Genomic DNA, 21,428 nt, shown 5'->3' on the forward strand with positions numbered 1-21,428 from the left:
TATTTTCAAAATCTTTATGTATAAAGTGGTAACTTCAGATGCAAATTAGGCTGGTAGTAACCATCAAGAAGTGCTTAGTAAGATACTGAAATACAATTTTACAAATTTTAAAGAAATTAAATCCTTTTTCCTTAAAAATGAAGTCCATTTTTATTTATCGGAAAAAGTCTTCTTCATGAAAACCTATAAAATGCTTAGATGGTGCTTTTGACACAAAACTGTTATTAATAAACCTATGTGATATAAAAATTAATTCATATTAATTAACAAAACAGTAAATGCAATGTCATTTTGCATCCATGTTCCTGTTAATATTTGTTAAGTGAAGTTTTGTGGCTAATAAATATAAGCAATCAAGATAATTCAAATTTAAAATGTTATTACAGTTAATGTTTTGTAAAACAGTATATGTTTTATTATAATATAAAACTGACTACTAAAGTTATGTACATATTTAAATGACAACAAACACCATTTGGTGATGTGTTTGGTTTCTCAGAGGGTTCAATGACAATACAGAAAGTATATACAAGGAGTCTGTCTTCATGAACTGGTTTCCTATATCCCCATGCTTTTACTTGTTTTCACCACCATCCCTCTTCTTTAATATGCACAAATGCACAATCAATTTTTCATGACTGCAAAAGCTAAACTGCTTCTTTTTTTTTCTTTTTTTTCTTTTTTTTTGGCTAGTGTTTTCTTTAATCAAGTTATGCCCCTCATACCATTATATTAAGCTGAATGTCAAATTTAGCACTCAAATGATGCAGAATGTCTACTTTCAAGTTACATATAATATATATATATATATATATGGGTATGTATATATATATATATGTATACTTAGGGAGCACTTGTCTCAAGACTTGTGATTTGATGTTAGCCACATAAGTCCTTCATACAGACCATCTCCTGTTGTTGCACATGAAGGCTGAACATACCAATTACGGTCACGGATTCGAGTGAGACCTAATTTTTCTTGAATTTCATAAGGCTTCATAGCTGAAAAACAAAAAAGGCAAAATTTTCAACATGATGATATACAAAGATCAAAACTAGCTGATTCATAAATAACACGAACACATGCATATATATATATATATATATATCAACATTTATTATTATTTTAGGGATTGCAAAAAGCAATGAACAGATCATGTGTTGGATATTTAATTTCTTTGAGTTTTACTTCACTGTAGCAACAGCTATAGGGGGTTAGCTGTTACTACAGCTATTAGGGGAATAGCAGACAATATGGTTCAAATTGCTGTTGCCAACATGAACATCTGAAAATCCTTTCTATATAAAAAATATCAGTTCCAAAATATCGATGGTTGCTTTAAAATAAGTTTTAACATGTTTCTACTTAACATTATTCTCAGCACTGTTTTTGAGGAAAATGGGTATGCACATAAGTAACAATTTCTTGATAGCTATTAATGTTAAAATTTCAGATATGCTGTATGTCTATTTTTTGTTTGGATATCAAGACAAGTTCTAAGCATTGTTCCTAATCATGCTACTCTTTTACCTATGTTATATTATTGTAATGCAAACTATATATATATGGAATTTGTTACCATATTAATACTAACTAAATGATGCAATGAAGCAAGCAAGCTTATACTGAAAACAAATTTCCACACATTATCCTGCAACCATCCTTTTTAATTTAAAAATATGTCCCCTTGTGTGTGTTATCAAAGGAAGAGTAAAGATGCCATCAGAATTTAGTTTGCTCAACCTACTGAAAGCCTTAAACACTTTAATCAGATGCCTGTGATGAAATAAAAGGGTGGTTCAATAAATAATTGCCCTGACTTAGCTGCAGAGGTGCTAGCCTATTGATTCTTGGCACAGGTTTTAGTCCTTCTCTACATAGCCACCATGCAGATTTACACATTTTTCCCATCAATGGATGAAGCTAGGGGTACCATTTTTGTAAAAGTGGTGAGGCTGGCCATTGAACAATGACTCTGTTGCAGAAATGAGTGTCTCGTCGTCAGGAAAGTGGGTCCCCCGAAGAAATGATTTGAGGGAAGGAAACAAGAAGTCCGATGGTCCAGTATTTCATGTCCACAAGTGCTGGCTGCTTGTGTTTTTGCAATTTCAGAAGTATGAACTGGGGCATTGTCTTGAAGCATTCTCACACCTTTGGACAGCATGCCACGCCTACATGTTGATTTTCTCCTGTAATTTTGTGAGTAAGTTGGCACAATAGGCACCTGTAATTGTTCTACATTTTGGCAGGTAATCAGTCATTATTACGCCTTTCTCATCCAATAACACCGTCAGCAAGACCTTTCCTGCTGACCCTTGGACCTTTGCCTTCTTGGGGGGTGGGGAACCATGATTTTGCGATTCCATGGACTGCTTTTTACTTTCAGGGTCGAAATGGTGTATCCAACTTTCATCCTGAGTGATTAGACGAGAGAGTCTTCATTTTTTTGGCACAGGGCTAACAACTCTTGCGATTTCTGTTGTCAATCATTATTCTGGAAACCACTCAATAATCGGGGAATCCATCTTGCACTCAATTTCCGTAAATGGAGTTGGTCATGAAGGACTTTCAACAGAGCCCACACTAACCTTTCACCTCCTGGGACAAATCAAGCACAGACATCCAGCGATCTTCCATGATTAACAACTCCACTTTTCTGATCGTGCTGTCATCAATGGCTGAATGGGCTCAGATTCTACCGACGTCCAACCACACCTAAACTGTCTACGCCAGTGCTTCACAATGCCATAGGATGGGGCTTCATCCTTATAATATACAGCAGTCATCTCCTTGTGGATTTCTTTAGGAGATTTTCCCTTCAAGAACAAATATCAGATTACAGCTCTGGCTTCAACTTTGTCCATGATGCTACTTCGTCACATGTTCAGCTCTGTAAGAGAAAAACAAGTTAAGACACAGGGCTGAAATTTTACACCTTCAGTACAGACATATGTATGATGCTATACACAAAATATCATGACTCTGCAATACGTGGAAGTAGGCGACGGCGATTCTTTATTGAACCACCCTTGTACACTGCAATTTACAGAACTCAAATATTTTATGGTAAGGCGTGCTCCTGACTAATCCTGTTCTCTGCACCCATTCCAAGAGAATTACAACCTTCCTAAAATGAGGCTTCCAAATCCTGTATGCAGTATTCAAGATGTGTCCCAATCATTACCTTATACAATTGGATAAGGAACTCTTTGTCCCTGTTGGACAAATCCATGGATATAATCAACAAAACCCCATGAATTGCACAACAGCTAGTCTGTACTGCTCAGAGAACTTCATGTCAGACTGTACAATTACCCTAGATATTTTTCATTCTCTACCTTGAGTTTGGTACCACCCAAGTGATACGTTAGTCTGGAAATATTGCTACCCAAATGAAGTACCCTGTTCAATTTATCCAGGTCTTGTTGGAGTAGCATACCCCATTACTGAAATGGTATGCAACAGAATATTTACAGGATATGTTATTAAACTGTACACTGAATGGACAGAAATCATAGGACAGCTACCTAGTAATGGGTAGGCCTACTTCTTGCCCGGATAAGGGCAGTCACACGGCAAGGCATTGAGTCCACTAGTTTAGGAAAGCATTCCACAGGTATTTCCATCCATGCTTGCTGCACCGCTGTCCATAATCCTGCCGCATTCCTGGGTGGAGGATCCAAAGCTCGAACGGACCTTTCCACAGCATCCCAAAGATGCTCCACATGGTTCATGGCCAGTGAACGGCAAGGCCATTCCATGGTGGCAAAATCTGCAGAATGCTCTTTGAACCATGTTCTAGTGAGGAGGCACACTGTTCTGCTGGAAGAGTCCATTGCTCTGTGGGTGCACAATGACTATGAAGGGATGCAGATGGTCTGTAAGGATGGACACGTAACCTGAATCATTCAGAGATATGTCTAGATGTACTAGACGTCCCAATGTGTGCTAGTTGAACATGCCCCAGACCATTACCGACTGTCCACCTATCTGAACAATTCCTTGCAGACATGCCGGGCGCATAGCTTCGTGTGGTTTCTGCCATATATGCACCCTTCCATCTGCTTGAAATAACTGGAAACGGGACTCAACGGACCAGGAGACCCGCCTCCAATCATCCAAGGTCCAGTGCTGATGTTCTTTCACCCAGTTGAGGCATAGAGTCCTGTGTCATGGTGTTAGCAACGGGACTCTGGTGGGTCAGTGGCTCCTATAACCTATTGTGGTTAACAATCACCAGATGGTCTTGGTGGAGACATTTCTGGCACCTCTCTCATTGAAGTCAGCAGTGATTTGTGCCACTGTTGCTCTCCGGTTGGCTGAAACAATAAGAGATAGACATCGACAATCAAGTTCATCCACCACCTTTCTCTGCCCACAGTGCTGTCCACGATGAGATGTTATTCTGAAAATGGTGTATTCTCGATACACTCTTGATACTGTCGAACGGGGATAGTGCAATTTCTGTACCACCTCCACAACAGAGTGACCCATGCATCGGTGCCCACTATCATCCCTCTTTCAAAGTTGGTTAACTCACGACATTTATCCATACTGACATTGAATTACCATCTACGTGAATGCAGTGTACCTATATACCTCTCAAGTGGTTGGTTCATTCACTAGCAAGAGGGTGATAGTGTCGAAATGCCCAGGAACCAGGTATCCCTGTGAATTTTGTCCTTTCAGTGTATATGGCTTAACTTTATATTTCTTTCTTCTAATCAGTAAGATATGCATAAAATCCAAGAATTATGCCACTTGTATACAAGGGTTTGTTAGTTTGTTTAAATTAACAATAAGCAATTCTGGCCACGATGCAACATATAGTTCTGTCAACTGCATGTGTTAAAGGTATGGTAGTATGGAAAAATTAGTAATTTTTCCATACCACCACCTGCAGTGAGCAGTCAGAGAAAACTGGATACCCAATTACAAAAAATTGTCGGCAAACCATAAGATGGAAGCTTATTTAGAAGACCTTTATGTCAAACATGAACAAAAGCCTTTGAAATTAAGAGCAACTGTTAGAGTTTCACCAAACTTTTCCATTGCATTTGTTCACAGATGGGTAACATAAGCCAGTATATTACCAGTGGATCAACACTGATGGAGTGCATACTGTGTTCATTGATCAGATGGAAGGTTTCTATATAGTTTAGCAGTTGGTGGTTAATGGATTTCTCCATTACTTTAGAAAGAGTAGAAGTAAGTGCAATGGCAAGATAATTGGATGGCAGGGATTTGTCACCCTTTTTAGGAACTGGTTAGACACAAGCAAATTTAGCATTAGCAGAGGCATTTGATGCAAGAAAGCAAGCTTATGCAGCATCAGCCAAAAAAAAAAAAAAAAAAAAAAAAAACTCACTTCCACTTCACCCCTCTGTTCGTTCAAAATACCTGTCCAGCTGAGCCTTAAACTTATTTAGGCTATCAACCTCCACCACAAGGGATGGCAGTCTGTTCCACCAACCAACCACCCGCTGGCTAAAGGCAAATTTCCGCACGTCTATCCTACATCTGTCTTTCCTCAATTTGAATTTATGCCCTCTCAGGTGATTTTTCTGAGCTAGAGGAAGAATCCCATCAGCATTGAGCATGCTTAAACCATTCAAGGCTTTATACACCTCTATCAGATCACCTCGCTGGTGCCTAGTCTCCAGACACTGTAATTTGCAAAACTTAAGCCTTTCTTCGTAAGAGCACCCCTTTGTTCCATTCACTAATCTTGTTGCCCTTCTCTTGGCAGAATTTCCTGGCAGAAATAAAAATACTAGCAGAATAAGGAAGTGTAAAAAGGAGACACAGAACATGAGTAAGGTTTGGAGAACAAATGGAGAAATACCACCAGGATTTGGAGTTTTCATGGCATCAAGACTTGAAAATTCTTCTGACATCCTTTTATAACGGAAGACCACTGGTGACTCTGAATGGAGTGTACTATGAATGGTAGGAGGTAGTTTTCAAAGATTAACAATGCACAAATTAGAAGAAAAGTAGATTGTTAGCAGGTAGTCTATCTTTAGCTAAGGTGACAATACAACCGTCAGGTTTAAATGGAGAGTTTAAACCTTCCCAACCTTCATGGATTGAAGGTTGAGAAGACTGATGATACTTGACATTAGACTTGAATTTCTGTAGATCATAGTTTCCAGAAAATACAGGTGAAGGAAGGTTATTCCTGGAAACAGAAGTTGGACTATAAAGGATTTCGACTAGTTGCCACAAGTTTGGACTAGTTTGGAAAAAGTGGGAGAATTACAATGCAGTACTCATGGATATATCTATAGAAAAGACATGTAGCAGAAACAGAACACCTATGGGACAAAGAGAGGAGAGACTCTATAAGAGATAGATCATTAATTAACCTGACTGTCCTCTTTCAAATGGAGTCTAGAAGCCTGAGAGATGTTCTAGGGACATCACTCCAGATGTGGGAACAATATTCCATTTGTACAGAGTGCGTAATTGTTTAGAAGAAAAGCAATGCCAATTTTTTTTTGCAAGACAAGACCGGACTGAGTACTTGAAGGATTTAAAATTAACTAAGTTATCTTTGCCCCTACTGGAGAATTACCTTGAGGTCAGCATTTAAGGAGTTGAAGGTTGATATTTGAAAAGTTGAAACTGTTTGTGCAAAGTTTCTCAAACTGGAAAGGTGAAATGCAATATGTTATCATCAGCAAAACTATGGACTGGAAAACCTAACCATATATCCATATCCTACCCATTTTGTCTTGATCTCTAACATCCTGATAATAACAGTACAGGTCGGCCATCACTAATCCAGCAGCGTTGGGACCTGTGGGGTGCCGGATTAGTGAGTTTGCCGGATCACTGGTGGTTATATTAGCACATACAGTTTACCCAACAGCTAACCACCTCATCCTACCTTTAATTAACATGTTGACTGCCAAGCTAGTTTAAGAAAAAAAAAATTCCCCAGGAGCCAAAAAATATTTAGCAAATAATTTGATTAGCAATTCTAAAATAAATATTATAATGTCAGTGTTGTCGTTTTTTTCGTTTAAAATATCAAAAAAAAAAAGAGTTTTTTTGGTGTCGTATATATGTGGCCGACGTGGCACAGTAGGTTTTTTTATTTCCTGAGAAGCCGTGTCGGCCACATAAGTGTGATGCTATTCATCATCATCATCAGCCACTTTCAATCCACTGCAGGATGAAGGCCTCTCCAGCAACTTTCCAGTTCCTTCTGTTTTGAGCACTGGCCATCCATTTACTACTCAAAAACTCATGAATTTCATCTATCCATCTCCGCCTTTGTCTTCCAGGTTTTCTTCTAGCTCCTCTTGGGTACCATTCTGTTATTTTCTTAGTCCATCTGTCATCATGTCTTCGAGCTATGTGTCCTGCCCAAGACCATTTTAGTTCTTTAGTTTTGATAAGAATGTCCTTTACTTGAGTTTGCTGCCTAATCCATGTGTTTCTCTTCTTATCTAACAGTCTGATTCCCAATATAATTCGTTCCATTCTTCGCTGTGTAGTTCTTAGCTTCTCTTCCATTCCTTTGGTGAGTGCCCAAGTTTCACTTCCATAGGTCATGGTGGGGAGTATACATTGATTCATTATTTTACGTTTCAGACAAACTGGGATATTGCTCTTCAGTATGTGACTATATTTCCTGAATGCTATCCATCCAAAATTTATTCTTCTCTTGACTTCCAGCCATTTATCATTATTACAGCTAATAACTTGTCCCAGATAAGTATATGACTCCACCTTTTCAATTACTGCTCCTTCAATCATTATTTCCCTTTCCGTGGCATACTTGTTCATCAACGGCCTCCGTAGCCGAGTGGGCAGGAGCGGGAGTGCAGTAGCACACACTCTTTGAGTAGACCGGGGTTCAAGCCCCTGACTGCTGAATACGGTCGATCTGCCAACCCGCACTGGACCAGCGTGGCAGATTATGGTCCATTTCCCTCAGCATGAATTGTTGAGGAGGCTTCCACCCTGCAGTGGGTTGATAATGGCTGCACTTTACTTTTTTTACTTTTACTTGTTCATCATTACTTTTGTTTTAGCCATATTCATCTTTAGTCCAAAATCCTTACTAACTGTGCATAACTGATTAAGATTTTCCTCTAATTCTTTGGGATCGTGGCTTATGACCACAATGTCATCTGCAAATCGTAAATGGTTTAGGTACTCTCCGTTCACATTGACTCCTTTCTGCGACCAGTCTAATTTTCTGAAAGCTTCCTCAAGGGCAGCAGTAAACAGCTTCGGAGATATTGTGTCTCCTTGTCGAACTCCTTTCTTGATTTTAAATTTGCTACTGTCTTTGTCTAGTCTAATAAAGGATGTAGCACTCTCATATATTTTCTTCAAAATCATAATATATGGAGTATCTATGCCTTGTCTTTCCAGTGCTCGAAACATTGCCTTATGCTGTACGGAGTCAAATGCCTTTTCATAATCCACAAATGCCAGGCATAATGGTGTTTTATATTCATTTGCTTTCTCCATTAGCTGTGATATTACGTGAAGGTGATCCATAGTTGAGAATCCTGTCCTAAAGCCAGCTTGCTCTTTCGATTGATTCTCATCAAGTATTCTTTCTAATCTGTTAGTAATGACCCTTGTGAACAACTTGTAGATGTGGGATAACAAGCTAATTGGTCTATAATTTCCAATTTCTGATTTATCTCCTTTCTTATGCAGCAAAACTATGATTGCATTATTCCACTGCTTAGGCATCGCACCTTTTCTAATGCACTTTGTGAAGAGCCTTGCCAGTTTTTGTGTTATGTCCCTTCCTCCCAATTTTAACAACTCTACAGTAACTTCATCTTCCCCCGGGGCTTTCCGATTCTTCATTTTCTTCAATGCATGTTCTACCTCATCAGGAAGAATATCGGGTATGTTGTATGTGTTGCTACTTTGCAATCCATCTTCCCCACTGCTGGTATCATTCCCTCGCTCCTTGTATAATTCTCTATAGTAGTCTTCTGCTATTTGGATTATGCCTTCTCTGCTGTTTATAAGTACACCATCGCTATTCTTCAGTTTCAGTATCATTTGTCTTTCTGTATTACTGCTCATGGCTGCTGATTTAAATCCTTTGTTTTCCCTTAATGCTTGTTCTACTTTTCTTGTGTTAAATTTTCTTATGTCCTCTCTGAGTCTCTTTCTAATGGCTTTGCATAACTCAGTATACTCAATTTTCTCCCTGTCAGTGTTTTTCTTGCTCTTCATTTGTCGTCTTTGGTTCATCATGACAAGTGTTTCTTGACTAATTTTTTCTTCTTTGGATTTCTTTTTCCCTATAGGTTTCTTGGGCTTTATCACTTTCAAAAAGTTGTAATATTCCTCGTCGATATCTTGGTCCTGAGCAGTCTGCAGAAGCTCATACTTGTTCTTAAGTTCCAGTACATACTGCTTTTTCTCCTCTTCTGTTATCTCAAAGACCTTTGTATTATTTACGCGAGTCAGTTTTTTCCTTTCCTTTCCTACATCTATATCAAGTGTACATCTTACCATTCTGTGATCACTTCCAACATTTACCTTATTCAGGACGGTAACATCAGTCACAATATATCTTCTATTAGTGAGGATGAAGTCGATTTCATTAGTTGTTAATCCATTTGGACTCTTCCATGTCCACTTTCTGTTCACCCTTTTCTTGAAAAAAGTGTTCATTACTGCCATTCCTTGAGATTCTGCAAATTCCACAAGTCTTTCACCTCTTTTATTTCTTTCACCAATTCCAAAATTTCCTATAGTTCCTCTTTCTGCACTGTTTTGCCTTTTTCCAACCTTAGCATTGAAGTCCCCCATAATAATAGTGTAGTGGGTTTTCTGCTCATCTAGAAGACTCTCAATTTCAGTGTACATTTCTTCAACCTCTTCATCATCATGGCTCGATGTTGGTGCATAAATCATTATAATCTTTAGCTTGTACCTCTTAGAAATCTTGAGTATTAGTCTTGACACCCTTGGTGATGTACTTTTGAATTCCAAAATGTTGTTTTTAAAATCTTTATGGACCAGAAACCCAACTCCACCTTCACTCCTTTCACTGTTTCCATTGGTGTACAGCAGATTTCCGCTTGATAAACTTATAAGTGATTCATTTCTTCTTCTTGTGACGCTATTACGGCATACATATGAAGCTCGTTTGTGATTACAGTAGTTTATTGCACGCACTGCAATAAAACTAATTCCGATAAAATAAACTTTCAAACGTCGCAATAAGTTTGTCAGTACTGTTTGTGAAAACAAGTTCATTAGCACACTGTATCATCCATCATATCGTGTTGTGTTTTTCTGCAAATTTGTACAAGTGTTGTAAAAAAAAAAATCTAAAAAGGAATGACTAAAAGAAAATTACTAAAATAAGAACTGAGAGAAATTGTGGAATTTACAACTAAGCAGAGTTAAACTTCTTACAGACACACCGCTGTCGAGTTTTTCAGAAGTTCAACTTTATCTGTTATGGACAATGTACGGTGTTTGAGCTTTACGCCACGCCACGAGAAGCATGGCTGGGATTAAATGTGAGGTTATAATAATAAATGCACAAAAACAAGTAGGAATAGCTTGCCAGTGTTTACGAGTTCGCGCCGACAGCTGATGCTGCAACCAACGCCACCAAAACAGTAGCGGCAGGTCGGTGCGCCAACCGGGGAAATTTTAAATTACATTCGCAGAAATTATGTCCGAATTAGTGGTGGAACCGGATTACTGAATTAGTGATGGTCAACCTGTAATATAATAATAAATAGGAAAAGAAAATGTCAATTTGATTCTTTAGAATGATTCCTGAATATTTCTCAACCATGTTCTTAGTTTGTTTTGCTTTGTCATTAACTTAGCCAGACTAATATAACAGAAGAGACACCTGAGGTTCTCTTCTGTTATATTAGTTTAACTTAGCCAGTTAATCATATATGATTCTGATGAAGTTTATACAATAAACACGGTTTCCTTTCTTTAAAAAACTGAACTATGCTATTTTTATAAAAAAAATATATATAAAAAAATTTGTTTTAATTCAGACTTTGTTCTGGTGACGTTTCAGACTATCTCCATTTAATATATTTTAAAAAAACTCTATTGAACTGTGTAACAAAAATGAAATTTCTTCTTAACCATAATATAATCAAACATATGTTAACAAGGCTTACCATCTGGAAGGTCTTGCTTGTTGGCAAACACTAGAATGATTGCATCTCTCATTTCCCTGTCATTTATTATCCTGTGCAATTCTTGCCTGGCTTCGTCAATTCTATCTCTGTCTGCACAATCAACTACAAATATTAATCCTTGAGTTCCTGTATAGTAATGTCTCCACAAAGGTCGAATTTTGTCTTGACCTCCAACATCCTGATAATAATGGTAATATAATAATAAATGGAAAAAGTACATGTCAATTTGCATCTCTCATTTGATTCATTAAAGTGATTCCTGTAATATGAACAACAGAGCACACCTAGAAAGGAGTTCTCAAAGAAAACCAAGTGGCAATTAGGTTGAAAAATACAGATTAACTAGTGAACTGAAACCTAATTTTTTCAATCTTCAACTTTATTGGCAGTTTTCTTGTTTCGAACTCTGATACGTTTTTCTAACTTCAGCTTGGAAAAGCTGAAGTTAGAATCAGAAACTCTGACGACATAAATAAAAGGGTCCATTCTGTTTCTCTGCAGCCAGTCTAATTAAGAAAAAAAAAAAAAAAAAATCAATGTACAGTAGGGCCCCACTCATATGGCGGGTTAGGTTCCAGACCCCACTCTAAAGCAAAAATCGATGAAAAGTGGAACATAGCCTTTTTTTTCACTTGCGAATGCATATAAAAGCTTAATTACATGTTTACACTATCATATGCTGTAAACAGACTGAATCACCAACAATAAAATGGTGGCCGATGCCCTTCTCGGACTCAGCTACTGAAAAGCAGAAACAAGCACCAAACACAATGAACATGGATATAATTGAAAGCTGCTGTATTAGTGGAATGCCGTGGAATGATAAGGATTTGGATAAACTCAGTAAGGCAGAGGTATTTTTTCAAAAGGGTATTAATCTGGATAAAGTAAAGTTACAGAACCCTACCATCTTAGTGTATGATGTACCTAAGGAATTAACTCAGGAGGATATTATTAGGGATTTATATAAGAAAAACCTTCAGGATTATGGATATGAGGAGCAAGAGGTCAGAGAGGGCATTGTTTTTAGATTTAGTAACAGTTCCAAGGCAAGGTTTAATAATTGGGTGATTGGGGTAGCTCCTCATATGTTGCAAAATTTGATGTGTAATGACAGGTTGTATTTTGGATATACGTCACACAAATTCAGGCATTTTACAGTTGTGACTAAATGTTTTAAGTGTTTGGGGTATGGCCACTCTATACAACACTGCACACACAAGACTGTGTCGTGTGGTCATTGTGCTCAGGGTGGGCATCTTTTTGTTGATTGCCCAAATAAAAATAAAGATCCATGTTGTGTGAACTGCAAGCGCAGAGGTAGAGCTTATGATCACTCATTAAGGAGTAGGTAGTAGTTGTCCCGAGTATAAAAAGGCCCTAGAGTTCGCCAGTACGCGTACCTATGATGGATAACTGTAGTACTTTTAATGTGAATGGTAGTTTTCAACATAAAGATGAAGGTGGTGTGCTTAAGTTGGTTCAACTCAACGCCCAAAGATGTTGTGCAGTTACTGATGAAATTAGAATGGTGGCCGTGCAAGAAAGTGTTGACATTTTGTGTATGCAGGAGCCGTATGTTGGTTCCTTTGCACAATGGACATAAAATTGTTGGTTTTCCTGCTGATGCCAGAGTTATAAGTGTAGTTGATGTGAAACCTAAAACAGCAATTGTGGTCTTTAATAAGTTATTGCAGGTAACTGTCCTCTCTGGGCTGTGTAGTCAGAACTCAACATGTGTGAACATTAGTACTCCTAGGTTGACTTTTAATTTAATATCTCTTTATTGTCCTCCAAGTCACGAAATTGTTAATTCTATCCATTATATGGAAACTGTTTTCAGTGAAATTGGTTGTAGTGTAATTTAATTATTGCATTGGATTCCAATGCAAAGTCTAACTTATGGTTTAGCGGCATGACTGATCAGAGAGGTCGCTTAATGGAGGACTTTATTTTAATGAATAATTTGTGTGTAGTCAATATATCAGGTCAGCCTTATACTTTTAATAATGTTCATGGCAGGTCGAATATTGATTTGACTATAGTTACTCAGGGGTTATCCAGACGAATCTGTCATTGGCTTGTGAAAACGGACTATATGAATAGTGATCATAGAGCTTTGGTTTTTCATATTAATTTGGCTGATTTAAATACTTCTTTAGATTTTGATAATTTTGAATTAACTAGATTTACTTATAAGAAGATTAACTGGTCTAGTTTTGCACGGTCAGTGGCTTTAGATTTTTCGGGAGACAATATGGTTAATTTGAATTTTTTAAATGCTTGTGAGTATGCTGCTTTCGTTCAGTCTTCATTGCTTAGAGCCCTCAGTTGTGCCTCAAGAAGACAACGAGTTAAGAGGCGAGTTGTTAATTGGCGGAATGCGGAATTATCCAGGTTAAGGAAAGAAGTATTTTTATGTAGGAAGGCATATCAGAGGTATAGGCGGTGGGGGCTGAATGAGGCTCAATTTTATCATGCATGTTATAGGAATAAAAAGAAAATTTATTATACGGCTATTTATGAGAGTAAATTAAAGGCTTGGAGAAATCTAGTTACTAGTGTGGGCAATACAGATCCTTGGGGATTAATTTATAAACTAAGTATGAATAAAGTAAGACCTGGAGAGATAATGAATACTGTAATCGTCAATGGAGTGGAAACAACTGATTGGATTACAACAGTGCAGGCAATAACATCGGAGTTGTTTCCTCATGAGGAAGAAGGGGGGGAGACAACAGAGCAAGAAGGCATCAAGGACTCTAATGTAACATACCTTGGGTCTGTTGATATTAGCTTATTTACTTTAGAGGAATTGAGAGCCGTTTCTAAGAAAATTAACATTTCCAAAGCCCCAGGAATCGATTTAGTAGAGAATATCGCTGTTCTTAAAATGATTGAGCTTTATCCTAACATCTTGTTAAACTTGTATAATAAATGCTTACTTCAAGGTACCTTTCCTGGGATCTGGAAAGTTGGTTTGATCAAGCTGTTAGTTAAGCCGGGTAAAAAAAACCAAATGACCCAAGAGGGTATAGACCAATTTCGTTATTGGCCAATCTTGGCAAAGTTTTTGAAAGATTGTTATTTTTAAGATTGAACCAAGTCATGGATAAAAATGGTTTGACCCTGCCTTATCAGTATGTTTTCAAGAGAGGGCATTCTATGGAGGATGCCATTAATGATCTCATGAATTTCACCAACCAGGCAGAGGATAAGTATGTGTTAGCCATCTTTATAGATTTTACTGGAGCTTTTGACATGGTGTGGCATGAGAGTATTCTGTCTGCATTAAAGGGTATGCAATGTCCAGACTTATTGTATAGGACGATACAGACTTTGTATTGTAGGAAAATTATACTGAAAGCTAAGCATCTACAGTTTAATAGGAATCTTTCGAGAGGGTGTCCTCAGGGGTCTGTATTGGGGCCCTTTTTTGGAACTTAGTACTTAATTTATGGCTAGAACAATCAATTGAAAATCTGCATAAGATTGCTTATGCAGATGATTTGTTTTATGTATTGCTGGTAAATCCAGGGCTGTGCTTGAAATAAGAGTGCCCCAGGTATTAGAAAGTCTAGTGTCGTGGGCTGATCTGCACAAACTATTGATATCTACAATTAAAAGTGTTATGATGCTTCTTAAGGGGAAACTAAATTATGCGCGACCGCCAAAAGCTTTAAGGGGAGGCAGATTCCCCTAGTATCTCAGGTGAAATATCTAGGTATAAGAATTGATGATAGATTATCGTTTTTCCCACATTTAAATTACTTACACGAAAAAATTAAAAAATTTAGTGCAGCAATAATTCGATTAACATGGTCAGATTGGGGGTTGAAAAGGAAAGTTTTAAATTTATACTACAAGGCAGTCTTCTTACCCATAGTTGCGTACGGAGCATCAGTGTGGTACTTCAGAGTTTACTAACGTTAAATTTAAACAGAAATTGTTATCGATTCAGCGCTCAATGCTTTATGTTATTTCTAATTTGTGCAGAACAGTCTCAACGAATGCTATGCAGGTTTTGGCCAGGCATTTGCCTCTAGACTTGTACATTGTGTATCGGGCCCTTTGTTATTACTTAAAAAAAGGCATAGTGGTTTCTTTCATGAATATTACATCTGATGTCACTATAGAGATAGCTAAAGCTAAGAAAAATGTTCTAACACAGTTGATTGGTATGTGGCAACAGAGATGGGATCTTAGTGCAACTGGGGAGGTGACTAGATTGTTTATTCCAACAGTTAAATTTACTTATGATAGTAATAACAAATGGTTTTTTCCTTCTATGGTAACATCGTTTATTTTAACTGGCCATGGCTCATTGAATTTTAAACTACATTACTTTGGTCTAGTCAGCTCTCCTTTATGCACTTGCGGTCAACCTGAGACTTGGAGTCATTCATTATATGATTGTAGTTTGTATGTTGAACATAGAGAAAGGCTAAAAGTGAAGATTGGTAATTTAGTTAGAGGCTGTGAAAGTGACCTTATTGCTAATCAGGATAAATTTCAAGCACTGCAAGAGTTCTGTGTAACTGTTTTTCAACGGAGAAGACATTGGAATAATCTAATCATTACTAATTAAGATTTGGTTATATACATTTTGATTATTTGTGTTTTTTTTTTTTTTTTTTTTTTTTTCCCTTTTAGTTTGTTTATATTATGTGTGTGTATATATGTATTTTATTTATTTATTTTTCTTTGCTGGCTCTCAGGTGTGGGCAGCCTGGGGGCGGGATTGCTGGCACAAACCGGTATAGCACTACTTCCGGTGGGTGTGGGATTTTTGTGCATGAGGCACTTAAAATAGAAGACCAGGCCCAGCACCAAGTGAATATGGGCGGCCATTAGGGTCTATTCGCCAACGGGGAGCGGCTGTGCAGGTGACAGCTTCTCCCTGATGGCGAAGAGACCTTCCATACAGGTCTATTTTGCAGAGGTTCTGCACAAAGTCAACTTAATCAGGTGGTGATAGACGGAAGTCTAGGTGCCACCTTAGACATAATAATAATAATAATAATAATAATAATAGTGGAATGCCGAAAAGCAGAATGCCAAAAGGTGGGACCCTACTGTACACAGTTTCAATAAACCAGTTAATTTGTATTTCCTAATGGAACAGTGTTTATTTTATTATAGTTACCCAAATTATAGCATATTATGCCTTTCAAGTTATTCAATTCCTTTCACATTAGAAAAAAATGTTTTTTCATCCTCATTCAAGCTTTCACATCATAACTAAACCTTTTATCACAACTTTTTTTTTTTTTTTTTTTTTCTTTCAACGTTTTTTAAGTTTAAAGAAAATGCACAAAAAAAACCCTTTGTTAGTCACGCATGGTTGATTCGACCCCAACAATATTTCAGCAATTTGTGCTTTATATACTCTGCTGAAACTCCTAATACCTGTTGTTGAAAATGTTTTCTTTGAATTATTCCCAGAAAAATCCATGATTAAGTTAAACCTGATTATATGCCAGTGTTATGTCACAAAGAGTTATTGATAGTGAGTTCGCTTTATGCCATGTGCTTTCCTCCAATTGGTAACGCTCTCTGGCTTTGTGACATTGATGCATCATCCAGAATCAAAACTGTTTATGTGTGCACTTCACATTTCATGCTGCAAGCACTCCTGTTACTGAATGCACTATCTTCAAATCAAAACATAGGTTGAAGGATGTGGTTTTTAAATTTGCATTTAATTCCTGACTGGTCTAAAGGGAGTTTTAATTTCAGAGATTAAAAATATGTTTTTAATAACAGAACACAGATTTTTCACAGTTGTGTTCAGAAAAGATTGAAAATATAGGTGGAATAATTAAAAAAAAAAAAAAAAAAAATTGAATTATTTTTTTCCTGATTGTTCAAATTTCAGGTGATCAGAAGAATTTCAAAATTTTTGTGCTCCCAAATCAGGATTAAAGATGTATTTAACTTTTTAAAAACAAAATGCTATATTTTATTGTGGGAGCTTGTGGACAGTATTTTGGAAACTATGTAGGGCTTCACATCAGAATAAACTAGCATATTAATCCATAACGATTAATCAAAAAAGAATATTTTGGAAAGCACTGATCAAAAGGCATATGCTTGCTGAGGCAATCTCATTCTAGTCACATCTAATCTTTCACTGCTAAAATGACAAAGATAACCTCAGAACTATAGGTTTCCCCCCACAAGGCATCCTATCCAGTGTCTTATTCTTAGCAGCAGTAATTTCATTTGTTACAGGCTGTCCTAACCTCATAAAAATAACCTAACCTCACTTACATAAAAATTTTCCCTGCCATAAGCTTCAAGGACAATGAATCTGGTGTGTCATCAATGGTTTGTCACAAGCTCCAAGATTGCAATAAACACTCTTTAGAGTTTCTGCCAAAAGAGTAACTCCACAAAACTGTTTGAATTGCATACTACCGCATACAGCCACTGCAACAAAAATCATAGAACCACTGGGGTGTCAAGAAACAGTTTAATGTTAACAGTGCAACTTTGTAAAAATTTATGTATGTATAAGAGAGAGAGAGAGAGAGAGAGAGAGAGAGAGAGAGAGAGAGAGAGGAAGAAAAAAGAAAGAAAAACCCAGAGAAAGACAGTTACTGGAACTAATTAGACTGGCTAAGAACAATCATTAGTTTTTGCAGTAAAAATGCTCTGAGGGGCCATTTGTGACCCTAACATGTGGGACCTCAGCCTTCCTGTGGTGGAGGCATACACCACAGTTCACTAAAGCTTTTGGCATATAACAACTGACTGGTGCTTTCTGACCAATTCCTACTTGCACTAAACTGCAACCTCTACATATTTGCTACAGATTGTACCAGTGCTAATTATCAGATATCAATCCTCAACAAATACATTAGGCAGCTAAATAATGTGCTCACTGTCTCTTAGTGGCACAACTCTCTAAACCTCCAGACAAGTCCTAGTCACATCTAATCTCTGTTAACTGATGTGATCAATGATCACAGCATTCACAATGTCTTCAAAGCTGTTTCTAAGGGGACATCAATTGCATGCAAACTACCTAAGTGAGCACTGAAAGATACCGATATGGTGCGAATTTCCTGTAAGAGCTATAAATCTGGGAGCCATAATATGTGGATATTCTCTGCTACAGGCAATTAATGTTTAATTCTTTATACTTTTACCACACTATTTTTTAAAATTACTAATTAACTTTGTTTTTCCTACCTTTGTTAAATTCTTGTTTGTTTTGCATCTTAACACATATATACTACTTTCTTATCACATAAAACCTTGGCATCTTGAAGATTCAAGATCTTTGTGAAGAGTTGTTGAATCTGTCTTTTTGTACAACAAAGATTTATTAAAAAATAAACAGATAAGCACTAATAGATTTAATTCATGACTTTTGGCATGTTTTCTATAATACCATTTCAGTAGTTAATGATACTCATTAAAGAATGTATTGAGATAATTTATTCAGCTTTGTGCTGATTCATGCAAGCAGCTTTTGAGGTCTATGCACGCACGCACGCACACTCAGAAGGAGTGTTTCAATGAATTACCCAGGTCCCATTAGGTCTTCTATTATTATTATTATTATTTTTTTTTTTTGTAAGTCCAATTTCGATTCTTCAATTATTTTTTTTCTCTGAGGATCATTTTTTCCAGTTACAAGTTTTCTAGCTAGGTCAGCTCAATATAACACAGAGGTATCATAATTGTTTATTACAGATTTACTTAGCCATTTTTAATTTTCATTTTTAAAGTGAGTTTTTAATATTTAATTTTCAATTCCCAATAAGGAAGGAGGTTAAATTAAAAACTCACTAACCCATCAGCTCTCACTGACTGCTTTCTTCTATTGGTCACTGGTTCCATGTCTCGCAATTTATACCCAATAAAAATTCTCAGATTTTCTTACTAATTTCTCTGGTTAATTTTTTTGCATCAGGTTGTTTTAATGGTCATTTCCTACTTTTTATTTTTTAGCAAATTCTGAAGGCAAGAAAGTTGATTTAAGCCAAACAAACAGATATGGAAACTGTAAATTAATTTTGACTTATTTACTAGTCACTGGAATGACACTACTAATTTTCTAATGGTATCATTTTCCCAATGGAAGAGCTAAAACTTCACACATGTAGTGCAATTTTACGCAGTTGCATAAAAATGTTTTAGATTAGAGGAGTCAGTGTTTTCCTAATATTTAAACCAGAAGTACAGGAAGTATCAACTTAAAAGTTAGAATGATGACTGATGGACGAAGTAGAATTTTGCACTTCGTCCATCATTTTGTCTGTTTATTCAATAGTTTAAGATTTTTTAAATTTTTAAAAGAAAAAAATCAAAAACTTTTCTTGAAAGGTATTGAGATTTTTGGCGGGTGGGCACAGTGACCGAGGAGTGTGAAACAGCTAAAAACAGGATCAATTTTATCCTACATTCCATACTAATACACTAAGAAATTACACCAGACACTAATGTGCGCAAATTTCTCATCAGAATGACGAATTAACCAAATTTACATTTGTAACATTAATTGCAAATTAATCATGCAACTTCGTGATTAATTACTGAAACGTAAATATACTGCATTTAACTGAGAACAACTCAATATTTCAAAATACCATAAAATTCTATTTAAAAATTTACTTACCCACACATTAAATTTGACATTTTTATACGTAACTGTCTCCACATTAAAACCTACTGTTGGTATTGTAGTTACTGACTGACCTAATTTAAGTTTATATAAAACAGCTGGAAGTAAATTAAGGTTTAAAAATTCACCAAATCATATAAAATATTATAAATTAAAAATCAACATTTAATACCATTAATGGAATGGTTCATAACTGCTTGTGATTGTGAATAAAATATCAGTAAGATAATTTATATTCTTATAATATAAAGTATAAATTTTCAGTTCAACTTATTAAAAATGAAATTGCACTTGAAATGGAAATGCTGATTACAATTTGATATTATTTGCCTTTGTAGGGAAATTTAGGAGCATTGTAGGCAAGTTAGTATGACTAAAGATACCTCACAGAGAGAGAGAGAGAGAGAGACTCTCAATTCCCCACACCTACTAATAGTATGAACATTTAGAATATATTGTTCAGAATCAACTAAGATTAAAAATAACATTGCTCTTTGTGTAAACAGCAATGTTGGTCCTTGAGGTTGTCAGAGATATTCTCTTAGATATGCCAGACAAGCTATACCTGCTACCTGGGAGTCTAAAACGCTGATGGAACTGATATTTGGGTGACACTCAAATCAAATGACCACCAAGGTGTGAACCAACGTAAGCAGGGGTCGAGGTACGGCACCCACACCATATGGAGGAATGCCACCCCTGTGTTACCAGACAATCATCATCATCATCAGCCATTTTCAATCCACTGCAGGATGAAGGCCTCTCCAGCAACTTTCCAGTTCCTTCTGTTTTGAGCACTGGCCATCCATTTACTACCCACAAACTCATGAATTTCATCTATCCATCTCCGCCTTTGTCTTCCAGGTTTTCTTCTAGCTCCTCTTGGGTACAATTCTGTTATTTTTAGTCCATCTGTCGTCATGCCACTGAGCTATGTGTCCTGCCCAAGACCATTTTAGTTCTTTAGTTTTGATAAGAATGTCCTTTACTTGAGTTTGCTGCCTAATCCATGTGTTTCTCTTCTTATCTAACAGTCTGATTCCCAATATAATTCGTTCCATTCTTCACTGTGTAGTTCTCAGCTTCTCTTCCATTCTTTTGGTGAGTGCCCAAGTTTCACTTCCATAAGTCATGGTGGGGAGTATACATTGGTTCATTATTCTATGTTTCAGACAAACTGGGATATTGCTCTTCAGTATCTGACTATATTTCCTGAATGCTATCCATCCAAAATTTATTCTTCTCTTGACTTCCAGCCATTTATCATTATTACAGCTAATAACTTGTCCCAGATAAGTATATGACTTCACTTTTTCAATTACTGCTCCTTCAATCATTATTTCCCTTTCTGTGGCATACTTGTTCATCATTACTTTTGTTTTAGCCATATTCATCTTTAGTCCAAAATCCTTACTAACTGTGCATAACTGATTAAGATTTTCCTCTAATTCTTTGGGATCGTGGCTTATGACCACAATGTCATCTGCAAATCGTAAATGGTTTAGGTACTCTACATTCACATTGACTCCTTTCTGCGACCAGTCTAAATCTTCTGAAAGCTTCCTCAAGGGCAGCAGCAAACAGCTTTGGAGATGTTGTGTCTCCTTGTCGAACTCCATTC

The 21,428-nt window shown here is 36.7% G+C and overlaps 1 protein-coding gene across 2 annotated transcripts in view; it reads right to left on the minus strand.

The window, feature by feature from the left end:
- Nucleotides 1–780: 780 nt before the first annotated feature.
- Arf6 (ADP-ribosylation factor 6) overlaps nt 781–21,428 on the minus strand; it is a 101,983-nt gene continuing 81,335 nt past the window's right edge. For both annotated transcript variants that reach the window (XM_090389019.1, XM_090389018.1), the window contains exons 3-5: nt 19,802–19,905; nt 11,152–11,350; nt 781–1,002 (exon numbers count right to left, since the gene is read on the minus strand). In XM_090389019.1, coding sequence (XP_090245145.1) covers nt 860–1,002; nt 11,152–11,350; nt 19,802–19,905 — 446 coding nt within the window. In that variant the 3' untranslated portion in view covers nt 781–859. The remainder of the gene's footprint in view (nt 1,003–11,151; nt 11,351–19,801; nt 19,906–21,428) is intronic.

Source organism: Mastigoproctus giganteus, chromosome 14 (genome assembly GCF_048544385.1).
Source record: "Mastigoproctus giganteus isolate SK-2022 chromosome 14, ASM4854438v1, whole genome shotgun sequence".
Classification (NCBI taxonomy): Eukaryota; Metazoa; Arthropoda; class Arachnida; order Uropygi; family Thelyphonidae; genus Mastigoproctus; species Mastigoproctus giganteus.